Genomic DNA, 27,773 nt, shown 5'->3' with positions numbered 1-27,773 from the left:
TGCCCCGTTACTACTATTTAGGAACCACCATTAACGACCAATGGGACCACTCAGTTGAGATAAAACAGAGAATTGAAAAAGCCAGGTCAGCATTTGTTAGAATGAACAAGATATTTAAGAGCCACGACCTACCCTTAAAAACGAAAATCCGTTTATTGAGATGCTACGTGTTTACAGTGCTGCTCTATGGGGTTGAATCATGGACACTAACCGAGGCACCCATGGGAACACTCGAGGCGTTTGAGATGTGGTGTTATAGACGGATACTGAGGATCTCCTGGGTGGACCGAATAACAAACATAGAGGTTCTACGTCGGATGGATAAAACATGTGAACGTACTGGGAAAAAAACAAAAGTAACAACATCAGCAGAGACACCAAAATCGGGATGTAACAGCAGAATTAATATAATTAACAAATAAAGACGAAGGTATAATAAGTATTCTACTAAATAGAAAGTAAAATCCTTAGAAAAATGTTACAACAAAAAAATAGAGAAAGAAAATTTAGACCACTATTTAGTCACAAGATGACGTATTAAAAAAAAGAACATATAGTTCGGCATGTAAAGGTTTAAAGGCAGAAATTATTGAATAACCTGTGGGGAAAAGAACCAATAAACACGGAGAGTAAGTGTTGATACTACGTTGTTATTCTGCCTCTTAAAGTTAGATTAAAAAGTTTTCATTTAAGGATTGTAAGTTTTCAAGAATTGGATGATAATCTATAAGAGTGTGTTCCCCTAAGCGTTCTTAAAACTTCGCACTGTTTGTCCGATATACACTTTTAAACAAAAATAAATGTGTAAAATCTACCTTTTTTATTGTCTATTTGTTTCATAATCATTATTTTTGATTACCGCTTCATTTTTTAGTTCTTTTTGGTTCTTTAGCTATTTCGTTTGTTGTGTTAACTGTGCTCAAAGTAATCGATGAATTTTATTTACGTCAAATTTCAGAAACTTTGGTAATATTTCCAGACAATAATGAACAGTCAGCGAGACGTGTAACTCTGAAGGACTTAGTTATTTGCGGAGCGTCAGAATTTTTTGGAACTGCCGTTTTACTGTTTCTTTCGTGTACTGGGGCCACTTTGGACATCCAGGGGGATGCTACCGTTTTACACGTTAGCATGGCAGCTGGACTGGCTGTAACAGTAGTCATACAGGTAAGAAATTTCTCTTGGTTCACAATTTCAAGTACGTTCTTTCGACATTTATTGATAAAGTCGCTTTAACTAAATTAACGGTATGCAGTGTGTATAAAAAGAAAATATGGCTTACTTATATTCCATTAAAATCATCTGTATAAATCAGTTGATTTTAAAATAATAAGCCACAAACAAGGACAAATCGCCAGTTCCGCTTCTTTGTCATGATCAGAGTACTACGGGAAATTATATAAACTTTTAAACTTATGTAAACTTGTAAACTTTTTAATGTTCCGAAAGATTTCCGCGGTTAGTACAATTAAACTTAACAGTAGTAGGTTTCAGGGAGACTGAGACCTCGGAAGCCCTGAAGAAGACATCAGATGCACGTCGAAAGCTCAGCGCTATGATAATCGACGCGGTTCAACCCGGAATCCTAATAGTATTAATCTTAGCTTTAGGTTTAATATAACACGATGATAAGTCCGATGATTCTCCGTCGTATAAGACTGACTTGGGCAGCCTTCGGCAAGCTGAACCATATTTTTAAATCGTCTGATATACCAATATGCCTTAAAAGGAAAACGTTTAATCAGTGTGTTTTTCCAGTGTTAACTTACGGTGCGGAAACGTTGACCATGACAAGGAGAACAGTTCAAAAGATCCGTGTGTGTCAAAGAGCGATGGAGCGTGCTATGTTGGGCGTTTCACTACGAGACAAGATCCCAAATCGCCAGCTACGACAAAGAACAGGAGTGTCTGATGCAGTAGAGAGAGTAGCAACACTGAAATGGAACTGGGCAGGTCACGTGGCTCGAATGACAGATAATAGATGGACAAAGCGGATACTGGAATGGAAACCAAGAGATGATGCCTACTGAAGCAGAGGTCGTCCACCAACACGTTGGACTGACGATCTAAAACGTTGTCATAGGAATTGGATGCAAGAGGCACAAGATCGAAATAGATGGAAAATTATGAGGGAGATCTATGTCCAGCAGTGGATAAGCGAAGATTGAATGATGATGATAACACGATGATGTACAAAGGATTTTCGAGGATAAGATGAATACATGTATATATCAACTCGTGTATTATCGTATTATTTATTGGTAATAAAAATAAACTAATAAGTTTCAAAATTAGGATAACTCCAAAAATCTACCACATAATATCACGTATACAGAGTGTCCCCGAACATAGTGCGTTCCTTTAAGGTATGGATTTAATACACAATTTGGAACAAAAAAGTCCTTTAACACTTTGACTGCCACATCAAATTCACCATAAGGGTCCTGTGCGCCACACTAATTTTTTTATGAAAATGTATTTAAAATCGTTTATCAACATACCTTAGATACATTGCTTAAATAATTTAATTATATTTTTTGTAGTTTGACTAGTGTACGGAAAATATACACGTGGCCTGGAAAAGCATTTTTTATTCTACGCCGCGTGTATAAGTACGGATACACGGTCTAGACTTGTCGTATCTTGTATAAAACGGTAGCGTGACGTTGGCTTGTATTTGTTAGTTCAACTCTAAACGTTGCATCGTGCAGTTCATTTATTCCGAAAGGTAGTTTTTCTTGTATAAGTGTATAAAATGTCATCATATGAGAGAGAACAGGCCCGACTTCGCATTATGGGCCCCGCATTATGGGATGAAATATCAGATATGAGTAATAATAATGATGATCCATTTGAGAATGAGTCTGAAGAAGATCCTGACTACGAAACAGAGAGTTCACGAAACAGCAGTGACATACCAACTAAAAGACCTCGGATAACGACAAAGGGTAAGTTTGAATTTAGATCAATAAATAAATATAGGGCAGTAACTGATAGTTTATATACTTATACATATTTGCCAATGAAATAATAGTTATTTATGTTATAAGTACATATATCATGTTGTAATTATTTTCTTATATCCCAATGAGCTTGCGAGAGAGGGTAGAAAATTACAAGGGTAATAAGGTCATGTTTATGTGCGAATGAGACAAGTTGTTATGTACGACTACATTTGAATGCAAATTTATATATTCTATTGACATGCTGTTACATTTTGTTTTTTTTTTGTTTCAGATAGCGATGAGTCAGATAATCAAGATTCTTCAGGGAAAGAAGAAAATACAGTGGCTGATTGGGGATTATTATTTGGCGATATGAGAAATTTTAATTTTGAAGAAAATATACAATTAACAGAAGAAGTCCTAAACATGAAAAATGAAAAAGAATTCGCCTACTTCAGACTTTTTGTAGACGAAGAAATTATCAGCATTATTGTCGATCAAACCAACATATACGCAAATCAGGTGATGGTGAATAACATCGTTGAAGAAACCATCGGTCCATCTTCAATACTGCATGAATGGAGAGACACAGACGTGACTGAAATGTACTGCTTTTTGGGGGTACTGATTTGGATGGGTCTGGACCATAAACCTAAACTGGCTGATTATTGGAGAAATTCCGATTTATACTGGTCAAAAGCTGCAGGATATATGTCTCGAAATAGATTTGAAATTTTTTTGCGTTTGTGGCACTTCGCAAATAATGATTTATGTCAAGCAGAAGACAGACTGTACAAAGTTCAGTCCCTGGTAACTTTGCTAAATTCCAAATTTAAAAAGACGAAAATATTTGCATAGATGAAACAATGGTACCCTTTCGCGGGCGTTTAAAATTTCGCCAATATGTGAAAGGAAAGAAACATAAATTTGGAATTAAACTCTTTAAGCTATGCCTCAATGGGGGGTATACGTATCAGTGCAAAATTTATTGTGGTGCAGACAAAATTGCTGGCATTTCTGTGGCAACTAAAGTAGTATTTGAACTTATGGACGATAAAGGAATGACATTGTACACTGAAAACTGGTACACCAGCGTAGAGCTAGCTGAAAAGTTACAAAGCAGACAAACGCACCTAGTAAGAACACTACGAAAAAATCGGAAAGGTATTCCGAAAGAAGTACTGGTAAGCACCCCATATGTGGCAATTATGAAAACTATACACACCGTTTCTCGTGAAACATGCTTCATCCGCATATAATACTTTAGATGGATTCAGGTTCTCTGACGAGTGTATCTTGAAACCACCTACAAAATGTTAATTTTAGAGGAAGACTACCTTGTTGTAAATTTTGAACTCTTTGATAGTGGTATGGATGTAGAAGTTGTTCCCTAAATGTTCGATGAACGTTTTTTGGCATTTCAATATACATAAATTCCCGACATAAATTTGGACATCTAAATTACTGTTACACTGCGCTTCTCGATAAATAATCAACATAATATCATGGTACTCACGAATCGAAAACATGTTCGCGGTATATCCAAAATATCTGTTTATTAAAGTTGTAACTGTCTACGTTTAGATTTTCGTACTGGTCAAACGGTTGAATTTAGAAAAAAATTGTTATAAGACTTTTTTGCTCTAAATGGTGCCTTATATCTATACTATTTTCGGGGATACCCTGTATTTTGATGTATTGCAAACTAGCGAGGCAGTCATATCAACTCACTTTTATAGTTTATGAATATTATTTTTGTTTTTGCCTGACTTTTTGTTTTTTAACGGAAATTAAATTATCTGTTTACCACTGTTAGCAATCCCTGAAAGGAATATACATGTTTAATTATTAATAATATGGCTATACTAGTACTCTTTCAACAATCGACTTATTATTAAACAAACCAACCGTCGTTTTTATTTGCAGATGTTGGGGCACATTTCTGGCGCTTACGTAAATCCTGTAGTTACCCTCTCAGCGTACATTCTGGGCGAAATTAATTTAAAACAAACATTGCTGTACGTCGTTTGTCAAATTAGCGGATGCCTTTGTGGCACTGGATTTCACAGGGTACGTATTTCGTGTCTATGTACATTAAGGCAAAAAGTTGGAATATGCTTTTGAACTGCGCAAAACTATGCTAACCACTTTTTCCTTCGTTTGTTACGGTATTATAACGGATAAAAGCGTGAATGTATGTATTACAGTATAATTGCGGACTAGGATAGAAACATTATTCTGCTCTAATAATTTTAAGCAAAGAGTAAAATCACCATCTAGTGTTGAACATCGGAATACGTAACTTGGTATAATATTTTTAATCAATATTTGATATAGAGACGACAAACGATTTTAAAACGTCTTCAACCTAACCGACATTTTGTTTGAACTATTTTGACTTTGTTAGCTGAGTTAAAAGAAATGACCAGTGACAGAAATCGTTGGAAGCGGTCAATACACGACATCACGATGACCACTACGCCCCCTCCGGGGAGTTAGGACTTATGAGAGCTGAGCTTGTGATGCGCCATCGTTCACGAGCGATCTGGATCAAAGATCCGGAGCTTTATACTAGCCCATAAGATCCGGCTCTTGAAATTATTGCAAAAGATTATTAAGAAGTACGTTAACTATTTCTTTTTGATTTTGATGAAAGTCAATTTTTATGCTAAAAGGGAATATTGTATCAAAAAACTACTTGTAAAAAGTAGATTCGAATCGCCTGGTCTGCTTGGCAGTATCGCTGTAAGTCTAAAGGCCGATTTTTACGCTACGTTTTCTTGTACGTTTTGTGGGTCATATAAAACGTACGACAAAATGTACGTTTTGTCCAGTGTATACACACTACGTTTTCCCTTCCGTTTTCATTCTTATTTCTAATTCAGAGTCTTGAGTTGTGTGAAGTTTGTTTAGTGATTTTTTTATTATGGAGGAAACACGGCTGCTTTCTTTTATTTTTTCAACTATAACGATACTACGATTGAGGAAAAAGGGGATAAAGAGGGAAAAGACAAGATGGTCAGGATAGTGGGCTTCTAAAAAGAAGCCAGTATTCCTACGTCTCGTTACTAAAAGAACTGAGAGGCGAACCAGATGACTGGCGCAATTATTTGCGAATGGACACCTCAGCCTATTGTCAATTGCTAGATTTGGTAACATCATACATATTGAAACAAGACACCTGCATGATAAAAGCCATTACACCCCATGAAAGACACACAGCAACTCTCAGATATCTTGCAACAGGATGCAGCCTCAAGGACTTGGAGTTCACAACCATAATATCCAAACCAGCGTTAAGCTAAATTATTCCTGAAACCTGTAATGCAATCTACTTGGTTTTAAAACAGAACTACTTAAAAACTTTTATACAATTCAATAAATTCCCCGAGAAAATCGTGGATGCATTGCCGCAAATCTGACATTATTAGGCTTTTTTTTTGGGAAAAAATGAAGCGAACTGCAGTGGAGCTAGTCCTCAACTGAGTTAAGATCGGACAACTAGTCTGAACATGTATTTTTACGTAACGTTTTATCCTGTCAGTTCTCGCAAAACTATGCTTCTCCCATCATTTCTGCGATCTGACCTTGGATTTCATTTCGATTCGACAAGATGCACGTTTTTCTGTTTACATGCCACGTTTTAATGTATTGGATTTGTCCTATCCAACAAAACGTACAATAAGATGTAGCGTGAAAACCGGCCTTAAGTTATTCACAAACTAAATAATCTCATCCACGACAAAAACGCCGAAAGTCCATGTAAAACACTGCAAAAACGTTGTAAGTCTTTCTGCGCGGTCGCTATATGACGCACGGTTAAAAAGATTAGTCATTCGTCTCGTACACGTGCAAGTATGCGGTTTAGTTTAGAATCTGTTTTGTTTATGTCCATCTTCAAATAAGTAGCAGTGTATTTTAAAATATTATAAGGAAAACAAAGACAGATACTGTAAATTCTGACAGCAGTGATGAAAGTACTGTGCAGAACTTAAATGTGGGATCTAAGAAGAGAAAAAGAAGTAGTGGAAGGTTATGTGATGTTATGAAGTAATTGAGGTTAAGTTCCCACGCAATATGGCCAGATTGTAAGTGCTCCCGGTACAAATGCTTTCAAAAGATTGGACTTTTGGAAAGAATTACCATCATTAAGGAATTTAATAGAATGTCGAGCAGATATGAGCAGAACAGTTACTTGACTGGTCTTGTATCCATGACTTAATTTTTAACAATAACATGTTATGTTATGTTTTATGGTAATGTTATGTTTTTTATTTTTATTGCCTGGTATTTTGGCGTTTACACATTTGAATATTTGTTACATTATTTAAAACGACCTCTTTTTTCCTTTGTTAGCAACATTTAAAGAGGTAAATCCATTGTGGTCGCTTCACTAAGAAGCTAATTTATTAAAGAGAAAACTTTTGCTAGTACCTGAACAATTTTTTCGTTCATTGTACTGTTCACCATTGCTTTTTCCTGCACTACTATTTTATGATTATGACGCAGGGCGCAAGACCAAAAGGAAGGCCACGGAAAAGATGGGAGGAAGAAGTGGCAGCGGGCGAGCAGAATTTGCTAGACGTGAGAAGTTGGAGAAGATCGGCGCGGGACTGGCAATGTTGGAGGCATAGTTTGGAGGCTGCTGTAGCGCCGTTGGAGGCATAGTTTGGAGGCGGCTGTAGCGCCGTTGGAGGCATAGTTTGGAGGCGGCTGTAGCGCCGTTGGAGCGAGAGAGAGAGAGAGAGAGAGAGGGAGAGAGAGAGAGAGAGAGAGAGAGAGAGAGAGAGAGAGGGAGAGAGAGAGAGAGGGAGAGAGAGAGAGAGGGAGAGAGAGAGATAGAGAGAGAGAGAGAGAGAGAGAGAGAGAGAGAGAGAGAGAGAGAGAGAGAGAGAGAGAGAGAGAGAGAGAGAGAGAGAGAGAGAGAGAGAGAGAGAGAGAGAGAGAGAGAGAGAGAGAGAGAGAGAGAGAGAATTTTATGACGTTCCGTTTAAATAAGGTTTAAATTTAAACCAAAGTTAAACAATGATCTGGTGATCTCAATACTGTCATAAAAAAAAAGAATTTATTTTTACATAAACTTGGAAAATGTCCCAATTTGAAACATAATGCAATACTTTTTATTTTGATTGGGCTATAATATCAAACAGACAAAGTTTTACAAAAAGTATTAAACATATTTTTCGACTACAACAGAGTTAGATAAATAAGAAAAGTTATAGTTTGTACATTTTAATTTTGCGCTAGAAATAAAAGCATTCAGTACACAAGTCTAGACTCAGTATTAAGAATTTATGATCCAACACAGTAAATAATCCATCACGGCAATGATACCACTCTTCATAGCCAACATCCATTAACGAATTTATTGATTTTGATCTCTACATAACAATTCGACGGATAATTAAGTACCCACCTAATTTATTTTGTTTGTACAGTTGCTGACCCCAGCAGGGGTGCTAAGTGGGGGTGAACGTGGAGTATGTGTCAACACGCCTGGACGTGGGATAAGTGATCTCGAGGTAAGTGCCAATGTCGAACAATTCGGCGTTTATTAATTAATATGGCAATGTGAATAATTATTAACTAGTAAAATACACCGTGTAAGGGATTAATAAGGACTTTTTGCTTTGTGTTTTATACAACTTTTTATATATCTTCTATGAAAAATAAAACGTATACCAGGAAGAAAGATTAACATAATCAATCAGAAGTTTGTATAAGTATACTTCAAAAATAATAATGTAACCACAGAAAAGTAATAGTATATTACTTTATGAGGCGGAGAAGCATGACTTTTCTTGACGCGCCCGATATTACGCGCCGAACGAAGTGAGGCGCGTAATAGAGAGCAAGTCAAGAAAAGTCGCTTCTTTGCCGAATAAAGTATACTATTTTTTCTTCAAACGTAGTAATTTTCAACCATAAATAGTACAACTGTGACAACTATCAAAGTCGTCTAGATGTTAGAAATTAAAATAATTAAGTCGTCGGTGGGATTTGCGTCTCCCTGTTTACAGTTGTTTGACAGTTGTTTGCAATTATTAAAGACAGCTTATTGTTGTTCGCAAGCCGCCAACATCGGGAATGATTGCTGAAAGTTGTTCTCGACCATCAGTATCATCAACAATTACCAATGCGTATCAAGAGTCGGGAACATTTTTGCACGGTTTCAATTTTGAAAATGCCTCATTAACTAATTGTACTTTTAATATTACTATAAATAAAAATGATGTTTAATTGTTGTTAATGACATTTGTATTGTTGCTTTGTGACATGTTTCATATTGTTGCCGTGACAACATTTTTCCCTCCGCCGTAAAGAAATGGGAAAAAAAACTGCTGCCGGCGGAGACATCAAACTTTGACAGGATCAAGTTAGATAAGTAATGTCATCAATGTCATCATTATTTGACGTTTGAAGAAAAAAGTTTTTAACAAAAAATAAATCATACTGCGGATTATTAGAGACAAGGCGGCAAATTCGGACCCCAATTGGTTTTTACTTAATCAACATTTATACTAAAGTAGTTTGAATTCCAATTTAAGAAAAAAAATCAACCTAACATTATCTAGGAATACCTTTTCTTAGTTTGAAAGATTCTAAAAATATAAAATAAAAAAAGCTGTACATTCGGACCCCTCTTTTTTCTCGTATTTCGTACCCCCTAAAAATCTAATGGATTATGACTGGTGTTAAAATCTGACTTTTGTGACTTAATTACAAAAATATCAAAATAAATTACCTTTTTCATAAAAGGCGTAGGCCGATAATTGTTTTAAATTTGAATCTAGTTTACTGGCAGAAATCGAATATGTAATCATCTTTTTCCGCACTGGTACAATCAACATGTGCCCAACATTGACACATTAGGCATTTAATAACTGTTCACCCATCACTGACTTGGAGCATTGTTCGTTGCAGAACATGCACGTCACATCCGATTCATCCGGTGTTTGTCGTGGTCCTACAACGAATCCAATTGAAGAGACTGATTTCAGAGATAAATGATCTTCTTCCTTTGGGCCCTGATTCTAATTGAGATTTCGACTCAAAACATGTCGAAATTAATATGGCGACGTCGAAATGCGACTTTGCGAACCTTGTGGATTTCAGCTGAACTAACCAAACGACGTCACTAATTTTCGACTTATCGAAATTAATTTCAACTTCAAGAAAGTGGTTGAAATTTCATTTCGAGTCGAAATTAATCTGACATGACTGACTGGACTGGGAGAAGTGAACTTAGGTTCAGTTTAGGTAGGCGGTGTTTTGATCCTTGCAAGGAAAACTGAGGCAAAAAGTATTAATATGGCTGTGTTTTTACGGACATTTGCTAGTTTTGGAGGAATTAGAGAGGATAGATATCCGACGCTCATAACGGAGGATAAGAAGAATGTTACGGGATACTCAAAATTCTTTTTCACTAAGTGATGCTCAATTTAGGCAGCAATTCCGGCTTAATAAACAAGCTGCAAATTATTTAATAAGGGTATTAGAACCATATTTGGAAGAAGGTGTTTATGCCTCTAGGATACCCAAAATGTTTAGGGTTAGTATTACTAAGCTGCAGTAAATTTAAAAAGATATTAGAATATAACCACTAAGTCAAATCTTAGTGGTTATAACTTAAGGATCTCCCACATCGCCTTTTTTTTTCTTGCCATCTTTTCTTTCAATTCAAAATATAATTGAGAATGGCCAATATTTATGATTTAACAACTCAAACAAGAAAAAAAAGACGTTCACGTAACGTAAACAAAACAAACAACAAACATTCAACAAGCGTAGTGCAGCCAATAAACAACAGGGCCAACCCAAATTTTCAGCAGTGTCAAAATGATAAAGTAAATATCCCCAGTTTTAACTACAATCGAAATGAATGAGAATCGCTAGCGATTGCGACTGTCATGGCGTAGTCGCTTTTAAATTTCGACATCGAAATGAAATAAAATCAGGGCCCAGATGAAGATCCATTGTGTTTGTCAGAATCTAATTGTCTCTTGACCTGAGAGCTAGGTTTATGCTCTTTACACTCTTTCTGTAAGTTTTCTTTATTTCAGCCTCTAACATCTTTTTATTTGTTCCAATCTTCTGCCATTTTCCTTTGGCGTTTTATGTGTTTGATCTTTTTTCCTGACAGAACTTTTTTAGCAATTTCTACCTCTAAGTCTGCTTTTTAATGAGACGAAGTGATTAAATAACATTTACAGGAATTCTTCTTTGAATTAGTTCGTCAATCCAAATTGCAATGGCTCTCTCTGTTTTTTTTTTTTTTTAATAATAAATCCCTTGAGTACGATGAAAATTTTGTGCCTAATTTTGTACCAGAAATGATCGATTTTCTTATAGAAACTGTACAGTTGATTCGCCTAAATGACAATGTTTTCCAATTGCCGTAGGTCCTTCTCCTTTTCCTAAGCCATCTAAAATTGCAATTTTCGTTTCCAACGAAATTGATTGTCTTTAATGTTTTTTTTTCTCCATTGGGCCAAATGAAATCTTAAAAAATTAAATAAAAAAAATTATTCTTACGTTATTGAGATGGCAAAAACTTCTTCTAATGAAAAATAAAACTTAGATGTATAATTTTTAAAATAGACTAAGCAATAAAATATGGATTGCCAATTACTTAACATTTAAATAATCGATGCATGTAATTCTCCAACGCGTAGGCACTATTTGTCATTCGAACAATAATAAAAAGAGACATTAACGATCCTCGCTGAATCCAATCAATAGAACGGTATAAGAATAGAACAGCTCGAAAAAAGAAAAGAACAATAATGTACTTGCATCACCGATATTTTTAAATCCTTTTTTATTCTCCAAGAAAGCTCAACGGTATTACCAAAGCTATTTGCTATCCAATTAGCAAGTGACGGATAGTTCTTTGTTAAGAAAACGTTATTCTTGTAATTAAATAGCGGTTTGCTATTTTTGTTTCAATTCTGAGGAAAGGTCGTTCGAAACTTTTTTGCTCGGTCTAATAAGTTTGATAAAGCGCTGAAATGTCGGTTTAATCTTCTGTTCATATTAAATGATAGTTAAAAGAATATTTTCCGAAGGAGTAAAACAAAAGAGAAAATTTTCTATTATAAGGCTGTACAATAGTTGAAAAGTTCAGTTGTGTTGGTATCACAAAGAAAAGTAATCCCTAAGTCTTTTTTTATGCAACATCGTCGAATGCGGACGATTTATGGCGATATCGAGGGCATAAGCAGTATCTTTTGGGTAGAAATATCCTTTGTATTGAAGCAATCTGTGGCAGAATACGGGTAAGATTACATTGTCTGGCAGGGCAGTCCTTACATAGGGATAAGCAGAAAAATGTAAGCGGGTGTTGATCAGTAATGAAAAGATCTTCACTAACATAACAAAAATCATACTGAAATAATAGCACTTGTACCAGGTAAAATGTTCCGGGAGGAAACTGAGCCTCTGTTCGGATTTCCGGATAAGGACTATTTTGGGGAGAACACCATTACATACTAGAAAAAATAAGGATATGGTCTTTAAATTTTGAAGTAATTTTACAGGTAAGACTGTGGAGTTGTTAGATATGCTTAAAAGAATAAACCTACCAATTATTTGCATTTAAGAGTCGAAGTGGAAAGGACAAAGGGCTAAAAAACTAGATGAAGAATACAATTTGTAATATGCAGGGAAAAGTAACACGAGGAATGGAGTTGGCATAATTGCTGATTCTTCTTCTTGTGGTTCTGATTAATGCTCTTAATGTACCTTTTATGCAACTCTTAATGCCTATGTTTTCTGTTTCATAGTTTCATAGTCAATTTTGCCTGCAGCACTTTAATTCCAATACAGATTAATTATGATACGTATGTCGCAACTGTCTACATTAATTTCTCTTCGCAGTTGTACAAGTTTATGAAGTCTCATTCTATTGAATTCCTTTTGAAAATCAATGCAACAAACAAACAAACCCCGATTCACATTTACACATCTTTGCGTCACCATATTAGAAACGAGCAGGTGGATAGCGGCTTTCTTTCTTTCTCGATATAAGAAATGCTTTTAATAGTGCTAGCTGAAAAAATATCGTCAGATTACTGGGCGACTTGGGGATATCTCCCTATCTGCAGAACTTGGTCAGGAACTACTTCACGGATAGATGCATCAATATTGTGAGGGACAACTCCATGAGGACCACGGCGGGAGTGCAGCAGGGTTCCGTCCTAGAGTCATGGATTTGAAATGTTCTTTAAAACGAGATTTTGGAGAATGACCTGGGCATTGGTGTACATGCAATAGCGTATGCGGATGACCTGGTGGTGCTGGTGAAGCACAACGAAAACTGGTAAATCATACATAGAGCGAAATGAGCCCTCAACAAAGTAAAGATGCAAATGAAAAGCAGTAACCTCATGCTGGTGGCCGAGAAGACGTGATCTGAAGCTGATCCTTAAAGGTCCAAGGATCTAATGTAGCGAGGAGTAGGGGTCTTAATTGGGAAGAAATTTGAACGCTACATCAGGTAAATCTTGAGCCCAAATTAAGATTGGGTAATGTAACTAACAGAGATTGCTATTTCTTCTTCAGTAGCGGGCAAATTTGAATGAGAATTGAATTTAAAACGAGAACGTAAATAGAATAGAGAAGATAGGCTTTTTTATAGAAAAATAACTAAATAGACAAAGGTACCGTTAGTTGGCGTTTTTTGGGTGGTCCTAATTGACTCTTGATAACGGAACTTTTGATCGGTATTTCGATCAAAGCTTCTTCTTCTTTTTTTTTTTTTGGAGACGTGACTCTGTTTGTTTTTCAATGTGCCTCCAATAAGTTGTCGTTCCATCGTTTTCGTGGCCTTCCTACTGATAGTCTTCCTATTGGGGAACCGTCTCTTGTCGTCTTTACTACTCTATTTGTTGTCTTTAGGTTTATATGATCGTTCCATTCTACTCTTCTATATCTTACCCAGTTCTTGATGTTCTCCACCTTGCATCTACGTCGTATATATATACTTCTACCTATGTCCCATAGTGTCTAAACATCAATTTTTGCAAGTGTTTTCATCTCTGCTGTTTCTAACATCCTTTTTGTCTTCTCTGTGTCAGGTCGTGTTTCTGCCGCGTATGACATTATTGGTCTGATGACTGTTTTGTAAATTCTGCCTTTCATTTCTTTCCCGATATTTTTATTTCTGCATATTGATTCATTCAGGCAATTCTCCATATTTCCGTAGCTACATAATGTGATGCCTAGATATTTAAACTTGTTCTAGTATCTAACCTTCCAGCTCCAATTTACATCTTGGTAAATTTGCTGTTATAACCATGCATTTTGTATCCTTTTTTAGTCCTGTATTTATAATTTGATCCATATTCAAGTTGAACAACAGAGTATTCAGGGAATCTTTCGATCTTATCCCATTGTCAGCTTCAATAGTGGTCAAAAGTGGATAACGTCTTTTTTTGTCTTTTTTTTTGACCCATTAAAGCATGATCCTCCCGACCTAAAACCTTGTTGTTCTTCTGGTAGTATTATAATTTTATTCAGTTTATTTGTGATCCCTTTGGTTGTTAATTTTAGTGTTGTGTTTAATAAATTAATTCCTCTGTAATTTTCCGGGTCCGATTTGTCTCCCTTTCTGAAGAGAGGTATTAGGATGCTTGATTAATTGGCTGCTCCATTCTTGAGGAATTCTGTTTTTTTTTTTGAATTTTTTTTGGATTAGTTTTTACAGTTGTTTTGTCAGATCTGGTCCTCCGTACGTCGTCACCTCTGGTGTTGGTGGTTCATTATCGTCACCTTTAGCAAACAGGGATTGAAAGTAGTCTACCCATGTTTCCTTCTGAATGTGTTTCGTTTTTATTATTTCGTTTATCTCTTTTCTGTGTCCTCTGATCGTTCTCCATATTTCTTTTTGTGTTCCCTAAAAGTCGTGTTGCATCTAAAAATCTCTTTTGAAAAGCTCTGCCAGTGATTCGTTTATAGTGGTTATATTCTTGTTGTGTTTGTTGTGTTCTGTATTGCAAAAAGGCTTTCTTCTTTCCTTCACATTTTGTCTTCACTTTCTCTCTAAACCATAGTGTTTTCTTTTTTGATATGTTAGATCAAAACTTTGGAGGGATATTTTTCGGTAAATTCTTTAAACCGATTATGCGGCTTGTTCAAATATTTGCAAACAAAACGTAAAGGGACAGAACTTTAGATGACCTAACGGAAATTTTTTCAGCTCCTAAGCGGCAACTTTTTAAAACGGTTGATTTATAAGGAATCATCAGCGGCGTAAAATAATTCCTTTAAAAATTTTTACAAAAATTAACGTTACGTACTGTGTTTTTATAAAATATAATAAAATAAACGAAAATTGGACAAGATATAACTAGAAGCTTTTGGACATGTTATAGTATAACGATAAAATATACTGCAATGATAAAAAAATAAAAACTGGGTTTAACAAATTGTAAAACATGAAATCCGAAAGCATATGAAAACAAAACATTGTGGAAAAAATGATTTACTATTTTTTATTTATATCAGGTATCGAAATATAGTGTAATAATTCTACAAAAGTATGTAATACCTTTCAAAAAATCTAGTTACATTAAAATAATATTAAAAGCCCGTTTTTTTTTCAGGCCTTTGGCGTGGAAATAATATTAACCATTATTTTGGTGATAGCCAATTGCTCCAGTTGGGATAAAAGGAATTCCCACAAATCCGATTCTGTTCCAATAAAAATCGGATTGGTAGTTGTGGCGCTAAACGTATCTGCGGTAAGTGTATATTTTTTATGACAGCTTCATTTAAGATAAAGGAATTGTGTAGAAAGATCAAAATGGTAAAACGTACTGTTTGTAGTTATTTCGCTGTGTGTGAGTGAGGTTAGCATTGGAATTATCCATTTGCCACAGATTATTTTTAACAATAGAGATTATATATATATATATATATATATATATATATATATATATATATATATATATATATATATGTATATATATATATATATAACAATATTTTTGCTTTTTTTGCGGTGCGTAAATATACAACGATGACAGATCAAATGTCAGTTGGGAGTTCAGATTTATTTCCTAGGTGGCGCTAGGAGTTATCGTCCGGACAAACTGCGTTTTAGTATTGATAATAGATGATATTGGTTTGAAGAACTTCCAGTTTTTTGCTATCACTTAGATATTCAGGAAGACGGAGAATCTTTCTTAATGAGTCATTATTATTAGTGTATTAATGCTTGGCTCTCGGTAATATGTTGGATGGGTTCTTGGATTTGACATCTTGGGCTCTCTTCTTTTTCTTAGTTCAGAAGAGATATGTTAATCGCTGACTCTTGGCCATAAGATCTTTGTACCAAACACTGTATTTTTTTCCATCAAACTCAAATAAATCGTCTGGCCTCAACAAATGTCAAAAGTTTCCTCATTGGTAGTTCAAGGATCTCTTGTGGTTCAATCCTTAGTTGAGCAGTTAGGTTCATCAATTTCTTTTATCAATATTCTTAATTATTTTCTTAGTCTGTCTGTCTATATAATTACTAAGTGCGGAACATGTGTAAGTATTTAGTGCTTTAAACACATTTTTACTATTATGATTTGAGCGATGTAAATGTTTTACAATTCCTACATAAACTCTGTAATTAAATCCGGTTTTGTTCATTTATGATGCAATTCTTCGCAGATATATATATATATATATATATATATATATATATATATATATATATATATATATATATATATATATATATATATCGTTTTCACCCATGGCCTCGATATTTTGGCCATTATGCATATTGAATCGCCCATGAAGAACATTTTCTCTAACGGTGGTGTTAGAATACGGCACATGTGTAGTCTGAAGTGCATACTATATGTCATTCGGCAAAATTCTACAATGTTTAGCACCCAACGTAAATGATCCATATATAACATTTAATTATGCTTTGCTACTACAGTGTTACTATTATTAAAATTATTTTTGTAGGCAGCATATACAGGAGCCAGCATGAATCCTGCTAGAAGTTTTGGGCCTGCTGTATGGTCATCAGATTATACATCTCACTGGGTAGGTATATACATACATTTATACAGCATAAATTGCTAGTTTTGTTATTGGTTTAGGATGTTGAATTTTCGGTGACATGTAAAAAGGTTGTCTGAAAATACGATCAAAGCTGAATGTGTAATGTGTAAGTAATAGTAATTTGTTTGTACTTACAAATACTGCAAACTTTCTATACTGCTAATTATTTAACTCAGGATTCAAATAGGAGCGCTGTTCTCACTTTTATTTACATGATTTCCCACATAAATTAAGTTTTCTTTCACCGTTCAAAAAAAAAACTACCGGCACTATATTTCTTCTCCTGGATTCGATGTTTTCTCGCTTAAAATCCAACAGCAGATGCCGATCCTTTCGGCTTCCAAACATTTCCTCCAATATGACAATCCTTTCCATAATTTCTTTTTAACCAATCAAACCGTTCTCTTTTCCCATTCAAAACAAAAAAAAATCCACTTCTCTCTATCTAGTAGAAAGTAGAAAAAATCTACTTTCAAATTCCATAATTGTGTACAAAACATACGAGACAAAAGAAACCTTCTACCTTTAATGACCTGTTTTGTTGATAACAAAAATTAACCCTTAAAAAATAGGAAAACAAATTTCCCATGAGGTTATTTCAATGAAACATAATTATTTTCATTGGAATTACTTAAAACTAATATCTATAATATACTAATTTACATAATTCGGAAAGTCTATAGCATTTCACATAAACACCAAATAACCCGTATATCTATATATAATATTATAATTTATGAATAACTTCTTTGTACAATCTTCTTTATATAATGTTCTTAACATTTTGGTACATCAGTTTTTCAATGTATTCTTTCAGTGACAACCTAAAGAAAAGGCACCGTCATTTTATTGTTATTTTAATTGATGCTCATCAATTAAATCAAAGACTTGTAGCTTTTAACAATATTACATCACAATTGTATAACAAACCAATACAATGCCATTGAAGGCGTTCTTAAAAGTAGCAAGCAATTAAATGAGAAAAACAATTCATTTGCATCACAAATAATGAACAATTGACATTAATGGACAGATTATCAAGTCATGAAACGGAAAATGGGTTTTTTAAGTTATTAATTATCTAAAAATTTTCTATTGATTTACAATTAATTTTAAAGAAATGAAAAACAAAAAGTCGCTTTGGCATTCATTGTACTGATACTACATTATTCACGCACAAATATTGTCATCTTTCACTCGTACGGCTTCATTAAAACTTTGTCCCCTGTTTCTTGTATTTTTGTGCTTATATTTATTGTTAATACTGTTTATTCGTGCTGTTTATTTATGTTTAAAAATAAACATTAACTCTGTTATGTTTAAAAATTAATTTCTATGTCATATATTAGAGTTAAACTATTACATGTCTTACTTGAGTGCTCGCCACTGGTCGGCTTCCCACTATGTTATTGTACATAAATTATACATATTGCTTCTTGTTTGTAATGACAGATTGCAATATTGGATGTTCAACACATAAAAAATCAATGAAGGATACTTAATAATTTTCCTATATTGCTTTGATAAAAAATTCATTAGATTTAAGTACCTACTTTACTCAATGTAAATTATTTACAAGAAATACATTAATTATATTTATTTTCTAGGTATATTGGGCAGCTCCCACAATAGGATCGTTGGTTGCAAGTTACGCCTACAAATACGTGTTTTTGGAGAGAAATGAGTAGATAAATACTAGAAGATGTCCTTCCTTAGTATTTATTGTTTATTTTATTGTTGTCTCAGAATCTCTGAGTTTATTTTTAACCTGAGTTTAATCAGTATTAATATTTTAGTTTTATTTATAAAAATAGGTATATTATTTTTGTTGTACGAAACACCTGTTTTGTAGATTAACTCTTACTAAAGGAGATTTATAAAAACCTAATATTTGGAGTAAAAATTTAAAATTGTATTTTTATTTCTATTCTGAATGAATGTACCTACTCTCAAAAGAGTAAGAATACAGCACATCATATTCCATAATAGCAATTAAAGTAGTATAGTAAAAATAGTGAGAGTATTATGCATGGCCCGAGCAATGCTAAGGTGTGGCGCTACTAGTTATGCCGTAATGTGCACCATTATTCCAGCTCTACGAATTCGGCAGCTTATCTACCGAAAAGGCAAAATTTTCTACCGATTTTCATTCTTCCGTAAATTTGTTACCTCTTCCTCTCAAGTTACAAAAATATATTTTACTAGAAATCTCCCTATATTCGAAACATTTAAAAAAGCTGAATGTTCCCTTATTAAAATCGTTTAAAACCGAGTATTATTTTAAGGTAATCAGATTAATGTATATTTTATCTCGTTAATATAGTTTTGCTTATATTAAAAGATGAATTACAATATAATAATGTTTCTATTAGATACAATTTTTTGTTAATTTGTTTGTTTTGTAAAAATAAGTATTTAGTAGAAAATAATTAAAAAAAAAACGTTTTGAATTTGTCGCCAAATGTTTTAGTTCATGGCCCGAACACGTGTGGCGCTAGAAACTCTCCCCTAATTTTTTCTATAGGAGATACCATACTATGAATGTGCTGTGAACTAGTGTCAATCCGAAAGTGAAAGAGGTCTTAGCTTCTTTAGATCATTTTAATAAACTTTAAATTTCTTTAGTTACGTATTATGTTAGTTTTTTTAAGAAAAATAAATCATTATTAAAATATGATACGAATTAAATTAAACTTAAAGACAATTGAATAATTAAAAATACTATGGAAAACGAAATAAAATTGTTCCCGAGAAATAGAAATGTCTACTTTTTTATTCTCCACAAGATCTTTTTCTTATATACTTTTCAACTATATAATCTCTTGGACCTGAATGTATATACGACTGACCGTATAGTTGCTCGGTCGTGCTTCACTGCATGACTTTTCCTCGTTCTTTTTTATCGTAGATAGGTAAAATCTCAAACTTGTTCCTATATTTAAGAAGCTTTACGTTTCGAATTACGTACCGTTTGGACTTTTGTCTTGGTCAACAAATCGATTTTTTGTCAGAAATTCACATCATCTCTTTCCAAGAGCCTCTACACGATCTTGTACGAGATAACAAAAGGCGATGCAACTTTCTAGTTTTTTTTTTTATTTTGAATTTTAATTATTGAAGTAGATGTCTTGAAGAAAATGATTCTTTATACATATTTCACATAACTATAAAATTGTTTGTCTCTGGGAACTAGGGCACATTATTTAAAATCTTATGAGTGGATTACTGGGTGCATTGCATTTAAGTTTGTGTCTAGCTGATTGTTTTATCAGGTTTCTTACTAATACGTTGGGATTATCTGTTAATTAGTATTCATATTTTCGAAACTTACTAATTTCTTTTGTTTTCGTTGGTATTTTAAGTGCCTGATAATATTATTTATTACATTCTTCTTCTTAAAGTGCCCTCTCCTCAATGGAGGTTGGCTACTACAATTTTAAAATCTTCTCTATCTTCAGCTGTTCTTATTAGCTGTTCAAAATTTAGCCCTGTCCATTGTCGGATGTTTCTGAGCCACGATAGTCTTTTCCTTCCTAGGCCTCTCTTTCCCTCGATTTTTCCTTTCACTATAAGTTGGGCATATTGGTACTTATTATTTCTCAGTATGTGGCCTAGATATGATGTTTTTCTAACTTTTACTGTGTTAAAAAGTTCTCTTTCCTATTTATTACATACCATGGGGAATTTGTAATAATCCGAAGAACTTTTGACTGGAATATCTCCAATATTTCAATACTGGGAGTTTGATGCAGTTACCCAAAGTTCTATTCCGTAACTTCAGATAAGTTTTAGTACTGTTTTGCAGAAAATCACTTTATTCTTTAACGAAAGTGATGATTTTTGGCCAATTAGCTAGTGTAGGTTGTGTAATTTGAGACGAAGTTGTTTGTGATTCATGAAAATGCTTGTCTTCCAGTTTAATTTTTCTTGAATTCCAAGGTATCTTGGACGATTCAAGACAGTTTATTGCTGCTGTAGCTGATGAATGTTGAAAAATACTGGCGGGCTTTTGTGGTTTACAAAAATAATAAGAACCGACTTTGATTAATTTGTTTGAAAACGTCATCACTTTAGCCAAATTTGCATTTTTTTGCGACTAGTTAGAAGTAGTTTAGAAACTGTTCGTGGATCCTGATGCAGTGACATCATGGCTGTGTCGTCCATGTAAGTAGCTGTCGTGGTATGATTGTTTGTTGGTAAGTCCGCTGTGTATATTAAGTATAACACTGACTATATATATATATATATATATATATATATATATATATATATATATATATATATATATATATATATATATATATATATATATATTAACGGATTGATTACGGCTATCGCCGCTTCTCCGCCCCCCAATTTCCATCTTTTTCTGTCATATGCAGTTTCCTCTTCTAAGTCTCTTGTCTCCATTGCTTCATCAATATCGTTGCGCCAACTTCTCCGTGGTCGTCCTCTCTTTCTTCTTTCAGGAGGGATCCATTCCAGTACTCTTCTAGGCCATCCTTACTCTGGCATTCTTTTAACATGTCCGAACCAGATTAATTGTTTTCTTTCTATGTCATCATTGATATTTTCCATTTTCATTTCGTTTCTTATTTGTTCGTTTCTAACTCTCTCCAGTTTCGATCTACCGCAGCTTCGTCTCAGATAAGTCATTTCTGTCGTCATAAGTTTGTTTCTATTAGCTTTGGTGACGTCCCATACTTCCGAATACCGTAAATGTGTTTTTTAGTTTCTCGTCGAATTGTTTTTTGCCAGAGAATAGAGTTTAAGGCTCGGGTCGCTGCTCTGCCCTTGTTTATTCTTTCCCTGATTTCATCTGCGCTATTTCCCTTCTTGTTGAAAATGACCCCCAAATATTTGCAGGTTTGCACGCCTTTGATTTTGTCGTCTTCCAAGACTAGGTCACATATTTTATCTGTTCCCACTGAGAGATATTCACATTTTCTCATATTCATGTTTAGACCTGCCACCTCATATTCTTCTTGCAGTCTTCTTACCATATAACTAAGATCGTAGCTGTCTTCGGCAATTACTACCTGGTCATCTGCAAAGAAAAGTATATATAGCGTGTTTTCTTCCACCGTTATTCCCATGTTTCTACATTTTTTTTACCCATTTCACTAAGGATCTGTTCAAATAGATTTTAAATAAGGTGGGTGACAGACAGCAGCCTTGTCTTAGTCCCTTTGTTGTTTGAAAAGGAGAGGTGATTTCTTGTCCCATTTTAATTTTTGCAAAGTTTTGTTCGTAGTATTCTTGAGTGGCGTTAATAAGAATTGGGTTTATTTTCAAGTTACCCATTTCTATCCATAGTTGGGAGATCGGTACACTGTCATATGCTTTTTCTAAATCTATTAAAGCTATATGGGTTTCTCTATTTCTCTGCACTCGTTTTTCCATTGCAATTTTTAATGTGAAAATATTATCCATAGTGGAGCGTCCGGCCCTAAATTCCGCTTGTTCTTCGGGTTGTTTGGCTTTAATATCATTTTCTATCAGGTTTCGTAGTACTTTTGAGTATAGTCGGCCTATAGTGGCAATCACTGCGATCCCTCTACAGTTTTTAGGATCCGTCTTTGCGCCTTTCTTGTGTATTGGAGAGATATACGATTGTCTCTATTCTTCTAGAACTTCTTCTCCGTTTAAGCATCTTTCGAATAATTTTTGGATCATTTTTTCAAACAGTTTTGATGATCCATACCTAATCAACTCTGGATGTATTCCGCCTGGGCCTGGAGATTTTCTTAATTTCATTCCCTCTCATCCCTATACTGTAAGACAAATAAGCGACGATCATATAGGTAGAATTTTAGAATTAGGAAGTGAGGGGAAGCTTTTTTCTTAATTTGTATAGTAGGCCTGAGTGTTACACTTTCTATCGAATTAAAATGATTTTCGAGTGTTTTCTACCAGTGTGTTAACTTTGTTTTGTGTTAAAACATTCGGTTTTTTAATTCTGGATTAATTAATGTAATGTAATCTTCTTCAGAAAATTTTATAATTGCCTGCAACATTTTTAAATGTGAACAATCTCACAATTTTATCTTTTGTTGATCGTCCAACGAAGTTGCAAATATCTCTTCAGTTTGTACGACGCGACATTTGAGCTCAATTATTAAAATAGATTGATGTAACTGCTGTCATCAGGCGCTGTTGTGAACAGTCAAATAAGATCATACTTTAGTTTATCACTGACAAAATATCAATAGCCTAGAAATAAACATTTTCTATGCCACCATCATTCACTTCCGACATTCTATTATTTATGAAATATAAAATTTCATACGAGGATATTGTTTTTAATTTTATAAACAAGAAAGTGATGTTTTCTGGGGTAAAAATAAATTCCTTTCAACTTAATAAATTACTTAGATTTCTGTAATGATCCTTCTGGAAAGTTTTAATAGAAAAACTTACCATGATTAAGTTGTTTAAACTCTTGCTTTGTACCGCCTCGCTCACTACCCTCAAGTCGGTTCTGAAACAAAAAGAGGACCATTAATATTATTCTCCATTATGAACATTATCGCGTACATTTTTAGAGAAAAGCGCTAATTTTAATAGACTCAAAACTTGGGCTACTTAAAAACCTTCTTCAACTGAAGCCATAATAAACAAAGTTCATTAATTTCTTTAAAAAAAAAATGCGTAAAGTAAAAATTTATTGATATTAATAATATATGAACGACTATTTCACTAGACTATTTTTAACTGATAAAACGTCATACCAAGGCCACGTTTCCTACTACTTTCCTGCCTGCCCGTGATTTCTCAGCGACAAAATTATGACAGATCCGTCACGAAGGTGTCTGGTAATTATATTGTTGTCAGTTTGACAAACGTCATTAAGGCGGACCGATAAAATGAATCCAGACGAAACATTAAGATTTTGATGACAGTTAGGTGAAAAAATAAAAAAATTGGTTTCGGGAAATGTCCCATTGAACACGCAGAGGTCCAGAAGCTCTATTTGGACCCAATTTTCGGAGTTGTACTACCATAACGGAACTAGCAAAAATTCTCCAGGATTATGCCTTTAACATGAAAAAAGGCAATGGCGAAGACTGTAAAGTTAGTGTGGAATGCTACAGCAAAAATGATACAGGAAAAATATTTTACGGAGTACGGCATAAAAATCGACCATTTCACAGATATATCTTTTAAATGTGTAAGATTGACCAGCGATACCAAGCGGAGACAGCTTCAAAGTGTTTAAGAAAAACGAAAACTCAGTTCAAAAGCATTATCCACCGAAGGACTGTTAAAAATCATCCAAAGCTACGACGAGGAAACCCCCGATGGAGCACAAACATTTTTTTCACCTTTGCTCATTTAAACTTGCTTGGAGAGGCAATGGGACCGTAAACTGCAAGATATACTTTTTCCAGAAGGAATTTGATGTTATGGGAGAATTTACGGACCGAATTGATTACAACAGCATTTTTTCCAGAACAAACCAAGGCAATTCGAAAAGTTTGGCAAGCAGCAAATGGCTGGTAAGAAATTCATCAAAAGAAAATTTATGCCAAGTTAGATTATTTTTGAAATTAATGGAAAAAAGGGGACCAAAGATTTTATCAGACAGACTCTTTCTTACCGATCACCCCAACTGGAAGGATGGATCTTGATTCAAAAACTGTCCACTTGGAATCAACACCGTATCTAAGTGGACAAACACGTCAGCTAAAAAAATTGGAAGACACAAAAAAACATAAAATGACAAACCATTCTCATCGATCTTCAACTGTGTCAACCTTGTTCAAGCAAGGTGTTTCTGAGTGTTTCTCTCTAAAACCATATTTGCAGCTGAATTAATGTCACATGGTGGAAGTTGATAGAAAATCTAAGAACAACAAATGAAGCTGGCAAGTCAATAATACACAAAATCAAGCTTTGGTAGAAGAGAATGGGCAAACTACTATAGCTTATAATAATTGTACATTTAACATTGTTAACAAATAAATAAAGATCATGTTTCGTTGATATGGTGCATTAATTGTCTCATGAAATAGTCTTGTCGAATATCATTCGAGAGAAAATTATTTACCGACAAAATTTCCTTAGGGTTTTATTCAAGTTTGTTGCCTTTTTACAATTTTCGCTTATGGAATTTTGACAAAATCACTAGATTGACGTCTCGTGATTTAATAAACTTTTACGACAAAGTGCTAAGTGGTTAATAAAATAGTACTTAGTAAATAGTAAGTCTCCGTAATTGATTTGAGCCACTTGTCTTAGATTTAATCCGTCCGATCAAAAAGAATACACTTTTATTAAGATAACTAACTTTGGAAAAACTGTATTTCAGATATATTAAGGATAACGAAGAAATATCTTAAGGAGCCATACCTAGAAACTTAATATTAGAAGAAAACAGTAACATCGAATTACAACCTATGGAGACTGAGCCCAAGTTCAGATTTCTTCTTTTTCTTCACGTTTCACTTCCACTTTTAAAATTTGGTTATTATCACAGCTATTACAATTTTGGATATATTCACCCACAATATTTAATTGTAATTGCAGTCTATCATTTTTCGCAGCCATCCGTTTGTCTTCTCCCTATGTTTTCTTTTCCAACAATCTTTTTAATTCTTTTATAACATATGTAAGGTATAGTAGCTTTACTTTTGATGCTTAATACACCTTTCTTTTATTTTCCTAATTACTTTTAATTTCATATTTTATCCATTCATGATATTTTAGTGTTCTTCTATAAATCCATAATTTCAATACTTCTTTCTAATTGCAGAAGCATTTAATCATTGTCCAACTCTTCATACCACACAACTCAAACAAACTCGGAACAACAAATTCAAACTCGGAAGGTCTAACTAGGATCAGTTTCTCCCAAGAACTACCTTAACAAAATTAAATAAAGAAAAGCGTGCGTAAAAGATACCCCAATAAAACTGATTCATGAAGCTCCATGAATTCCTCGATACGAAGGAAGTCCAGTCATGGTCGAGTACTTCGGATTGATAAGACATGCAGAGAATTCTTTGATATCGCTACGGACAGCCGTTAAGAAAAAACGAAGTGAAAAGTTGTTAATGCTGAACAATTCCCTAAAAGTGGAGATCTGAAGGTGACATTAGTCTGTCATGGTGAAGAAAATTAAAAACTTAAGATGGAGCGCTGGTCAATACTGGATTTCAAATGTGTGATACTTGGTGTTCGGAAGGAAATAGGGCTAAATATTGACATACAGTGTGAGTTTTTAGTGCGCCATCGGTCGATAATTCCAATTTGGTACAAGATATATCCAAAAAAGTTATTTAGAAAAAATGTAGGCAATGATATTCTCCGTACTTGGAAAATATGTGGATATCTACAGGTGGTATAGCAAAGAACAAACAATTTTTTAAATGGGACACCCTATATATTTTTTCATATTTATATTTCTCTACTAATTCTTGTCCTTAAAATATTAAACTTTGCACTACTATACAGAGAATTTAACAAGTTATGACCATTTTTATTTCGAAATCATTACAAATTCCTACAAGATAATGTATAATAATATAACAAGATTATTTTTATTCAATAAATAACTCACACAAGATAGAAAGCAAAACAATCTGCAATAGATGTAACAATTTTTAGACTGTTATATTAACAGTATTCTAAGACAGGAATTTTTTCTAGGTTTTGAAAAAATGACAGTTTTCATATTATGTATTACCTTTTTAATCGGTCTGTGTGGCTTGTCTTTATTGTTAAAAATAATTTTTTCTGTAGAAGAGTTAACAGATATGATCTGGGTATTAGGAGAAAGTTCGAGAAATTGCTTACTTTCATCCAGAATATGTATATGTATATATGTATAATGGCTTTATACAAAGTACCTACCATTACTAAGTTCGTCAAGTCACAAAGAATCAGATGGTTGGGACATGTGAAAAGAATGGTAGCAAACAGAATGAATAAAAAAAGGAATAACCAGAATCGGCTCCAAAAGAAGAGGTAGACCCGGAACGAGGTGGATTAGTAAAGTGGAGGAAGACCTTAAACACGTGAAGGAGAGGGACTGGAAAAGAAAAGTACAAAATAGAAGCAAATGGAGAAATATTGTCCACCAGGTCCTTCAGAGTAGAGTTAAGAATGTTGTATATATACATATTTAAGTTAAAGTTTTGTTTAAAATAATTGTAATTAGTTAATATTAGGATTATGTTTAAAAAAAAATGGCCCTAGGCCTTAACGGCCTGTTGTGCGTAAAAATAATAGAAGAAATACTAAACATTTAAGTCGCCATCAGGGCATTCAGAATTAATTTTTGTAAAAACATGTCCCGGCCATAAAGAAATATCTAACTAAAATTAAAATAAATTATACGGGTAATTTATGATATGTCCATTTTTCACGTGTAAGCTTTTTTATTATTTTCTGACATGCACAAAGTGACCTTTAATTAGTAAATGGTTGGCTATTAGTTAATAAACAAATATTGCAAGCTATTAATGAACGAATTTTGTTACCTAATATTCGAAGCTGTTACAGGAACTAATTGAAAAAATGTCGTGTATATTCATGCAGACTAATTTGGAACTGGCGATTGTATGAAAATTACGTTTGTGTTGTATAGTAATGGACATTTTCATTAATTAACTTAAATTAATTTCTCATCTAGAGAGATATTTTAAAACGGAAAAAATATAGTATGTATTCCATTAGAACAAAAATTTAAATTTGAAACACTTTTGCATTTTGTAATGTTCTCAATGTCAAGGATTTTTTTCGTTTGTGCTGTATTTC

The 27,773-nt window shown here is 33.9% G+C and overlaps 2 protein-coding genes across 8 annotated transcripts in view; one reads left to right on the top strand and one right to left on the bottom strand.

The window, feature by feature from the left end:
• Window positions 1–18,927, top strand: part of LOC140436467 (aquaporin AQPcic-like) — a 31,535-nt gene extending 12,608 nt beyond the window's left edge. The window contains exons 2-7 of one of the 3 annotated variants that reach the window (XM_072525310.1): window positions 959–1,167; window positions 4,872–5,015; window positions 8,384–8,467; window positions 15,551–15,688; window positions 16,914–16,994; window positions 18,620–18,927. In XM_072525310.1, the coding sequence (XP_072381411.1) occupies window positions 959–1,167; window positions 4,872–5,015; window positions 8,384–8,467; window positions 15,551–15,688; window positions 16,914–16,994; window positions 18,620–18,700 (737 nt within the window). In that variant the 3' untranslated portion in view covers window positions 18,701–18,927. The remainder of the gene's footprint in view (window positions 1–958; window positions 1,168–4,871; window positions 5,016–8,383; window positions 8,468–15,550; window positions 15,689–16,913; window positions 16,995–18,619) is intronic. The other 2 variants (XM_072525311.1, XM_072525312.1) reach the window with 2 other exon arrangements.
• LOC140436466 (breast cancer anti-estrogen resistance protein 3 homolog) overlaps window positions 1–27,773 on the bottom strand; it is a 293,734-nt gene that overhangs the window by 48,437 nt on the left and 217,524 nt on the right. For all 5 annotated transcript variants that reach the window (XM_072525305.1, XM_072525308.1, XM_072525306.1 and 2 more), the window contains one exon: window positions 23,433–23,493. In XM_072525305.1, the coding sequence (XP_072381406.1) occupies window positions 23,433–23,493 (61 nt within the window). The remainder of the gene's footprint in view (window positions 1–23,432; window positions 23,494–27,773) is intronic.

The sequence above is a fragment of the Diabrotica undecimpunctata genome, chromosome 3 (assembly GCF_040954645.1).
Source record: "Diabrotica undecimpunctata isolate CICGRU chromosome 3, icDiaUnde3, whole genome shotgun sequence".
NCBI lineage: Eukaryota > Metazoa > Arthropoda > Insecta > Coleoptera > Chrysomelidae > Diabrotica > Diabrotica undecimpunctata.
This window is presented reverse-complemented; position numbering and strand designations above follow the sequence as displayed.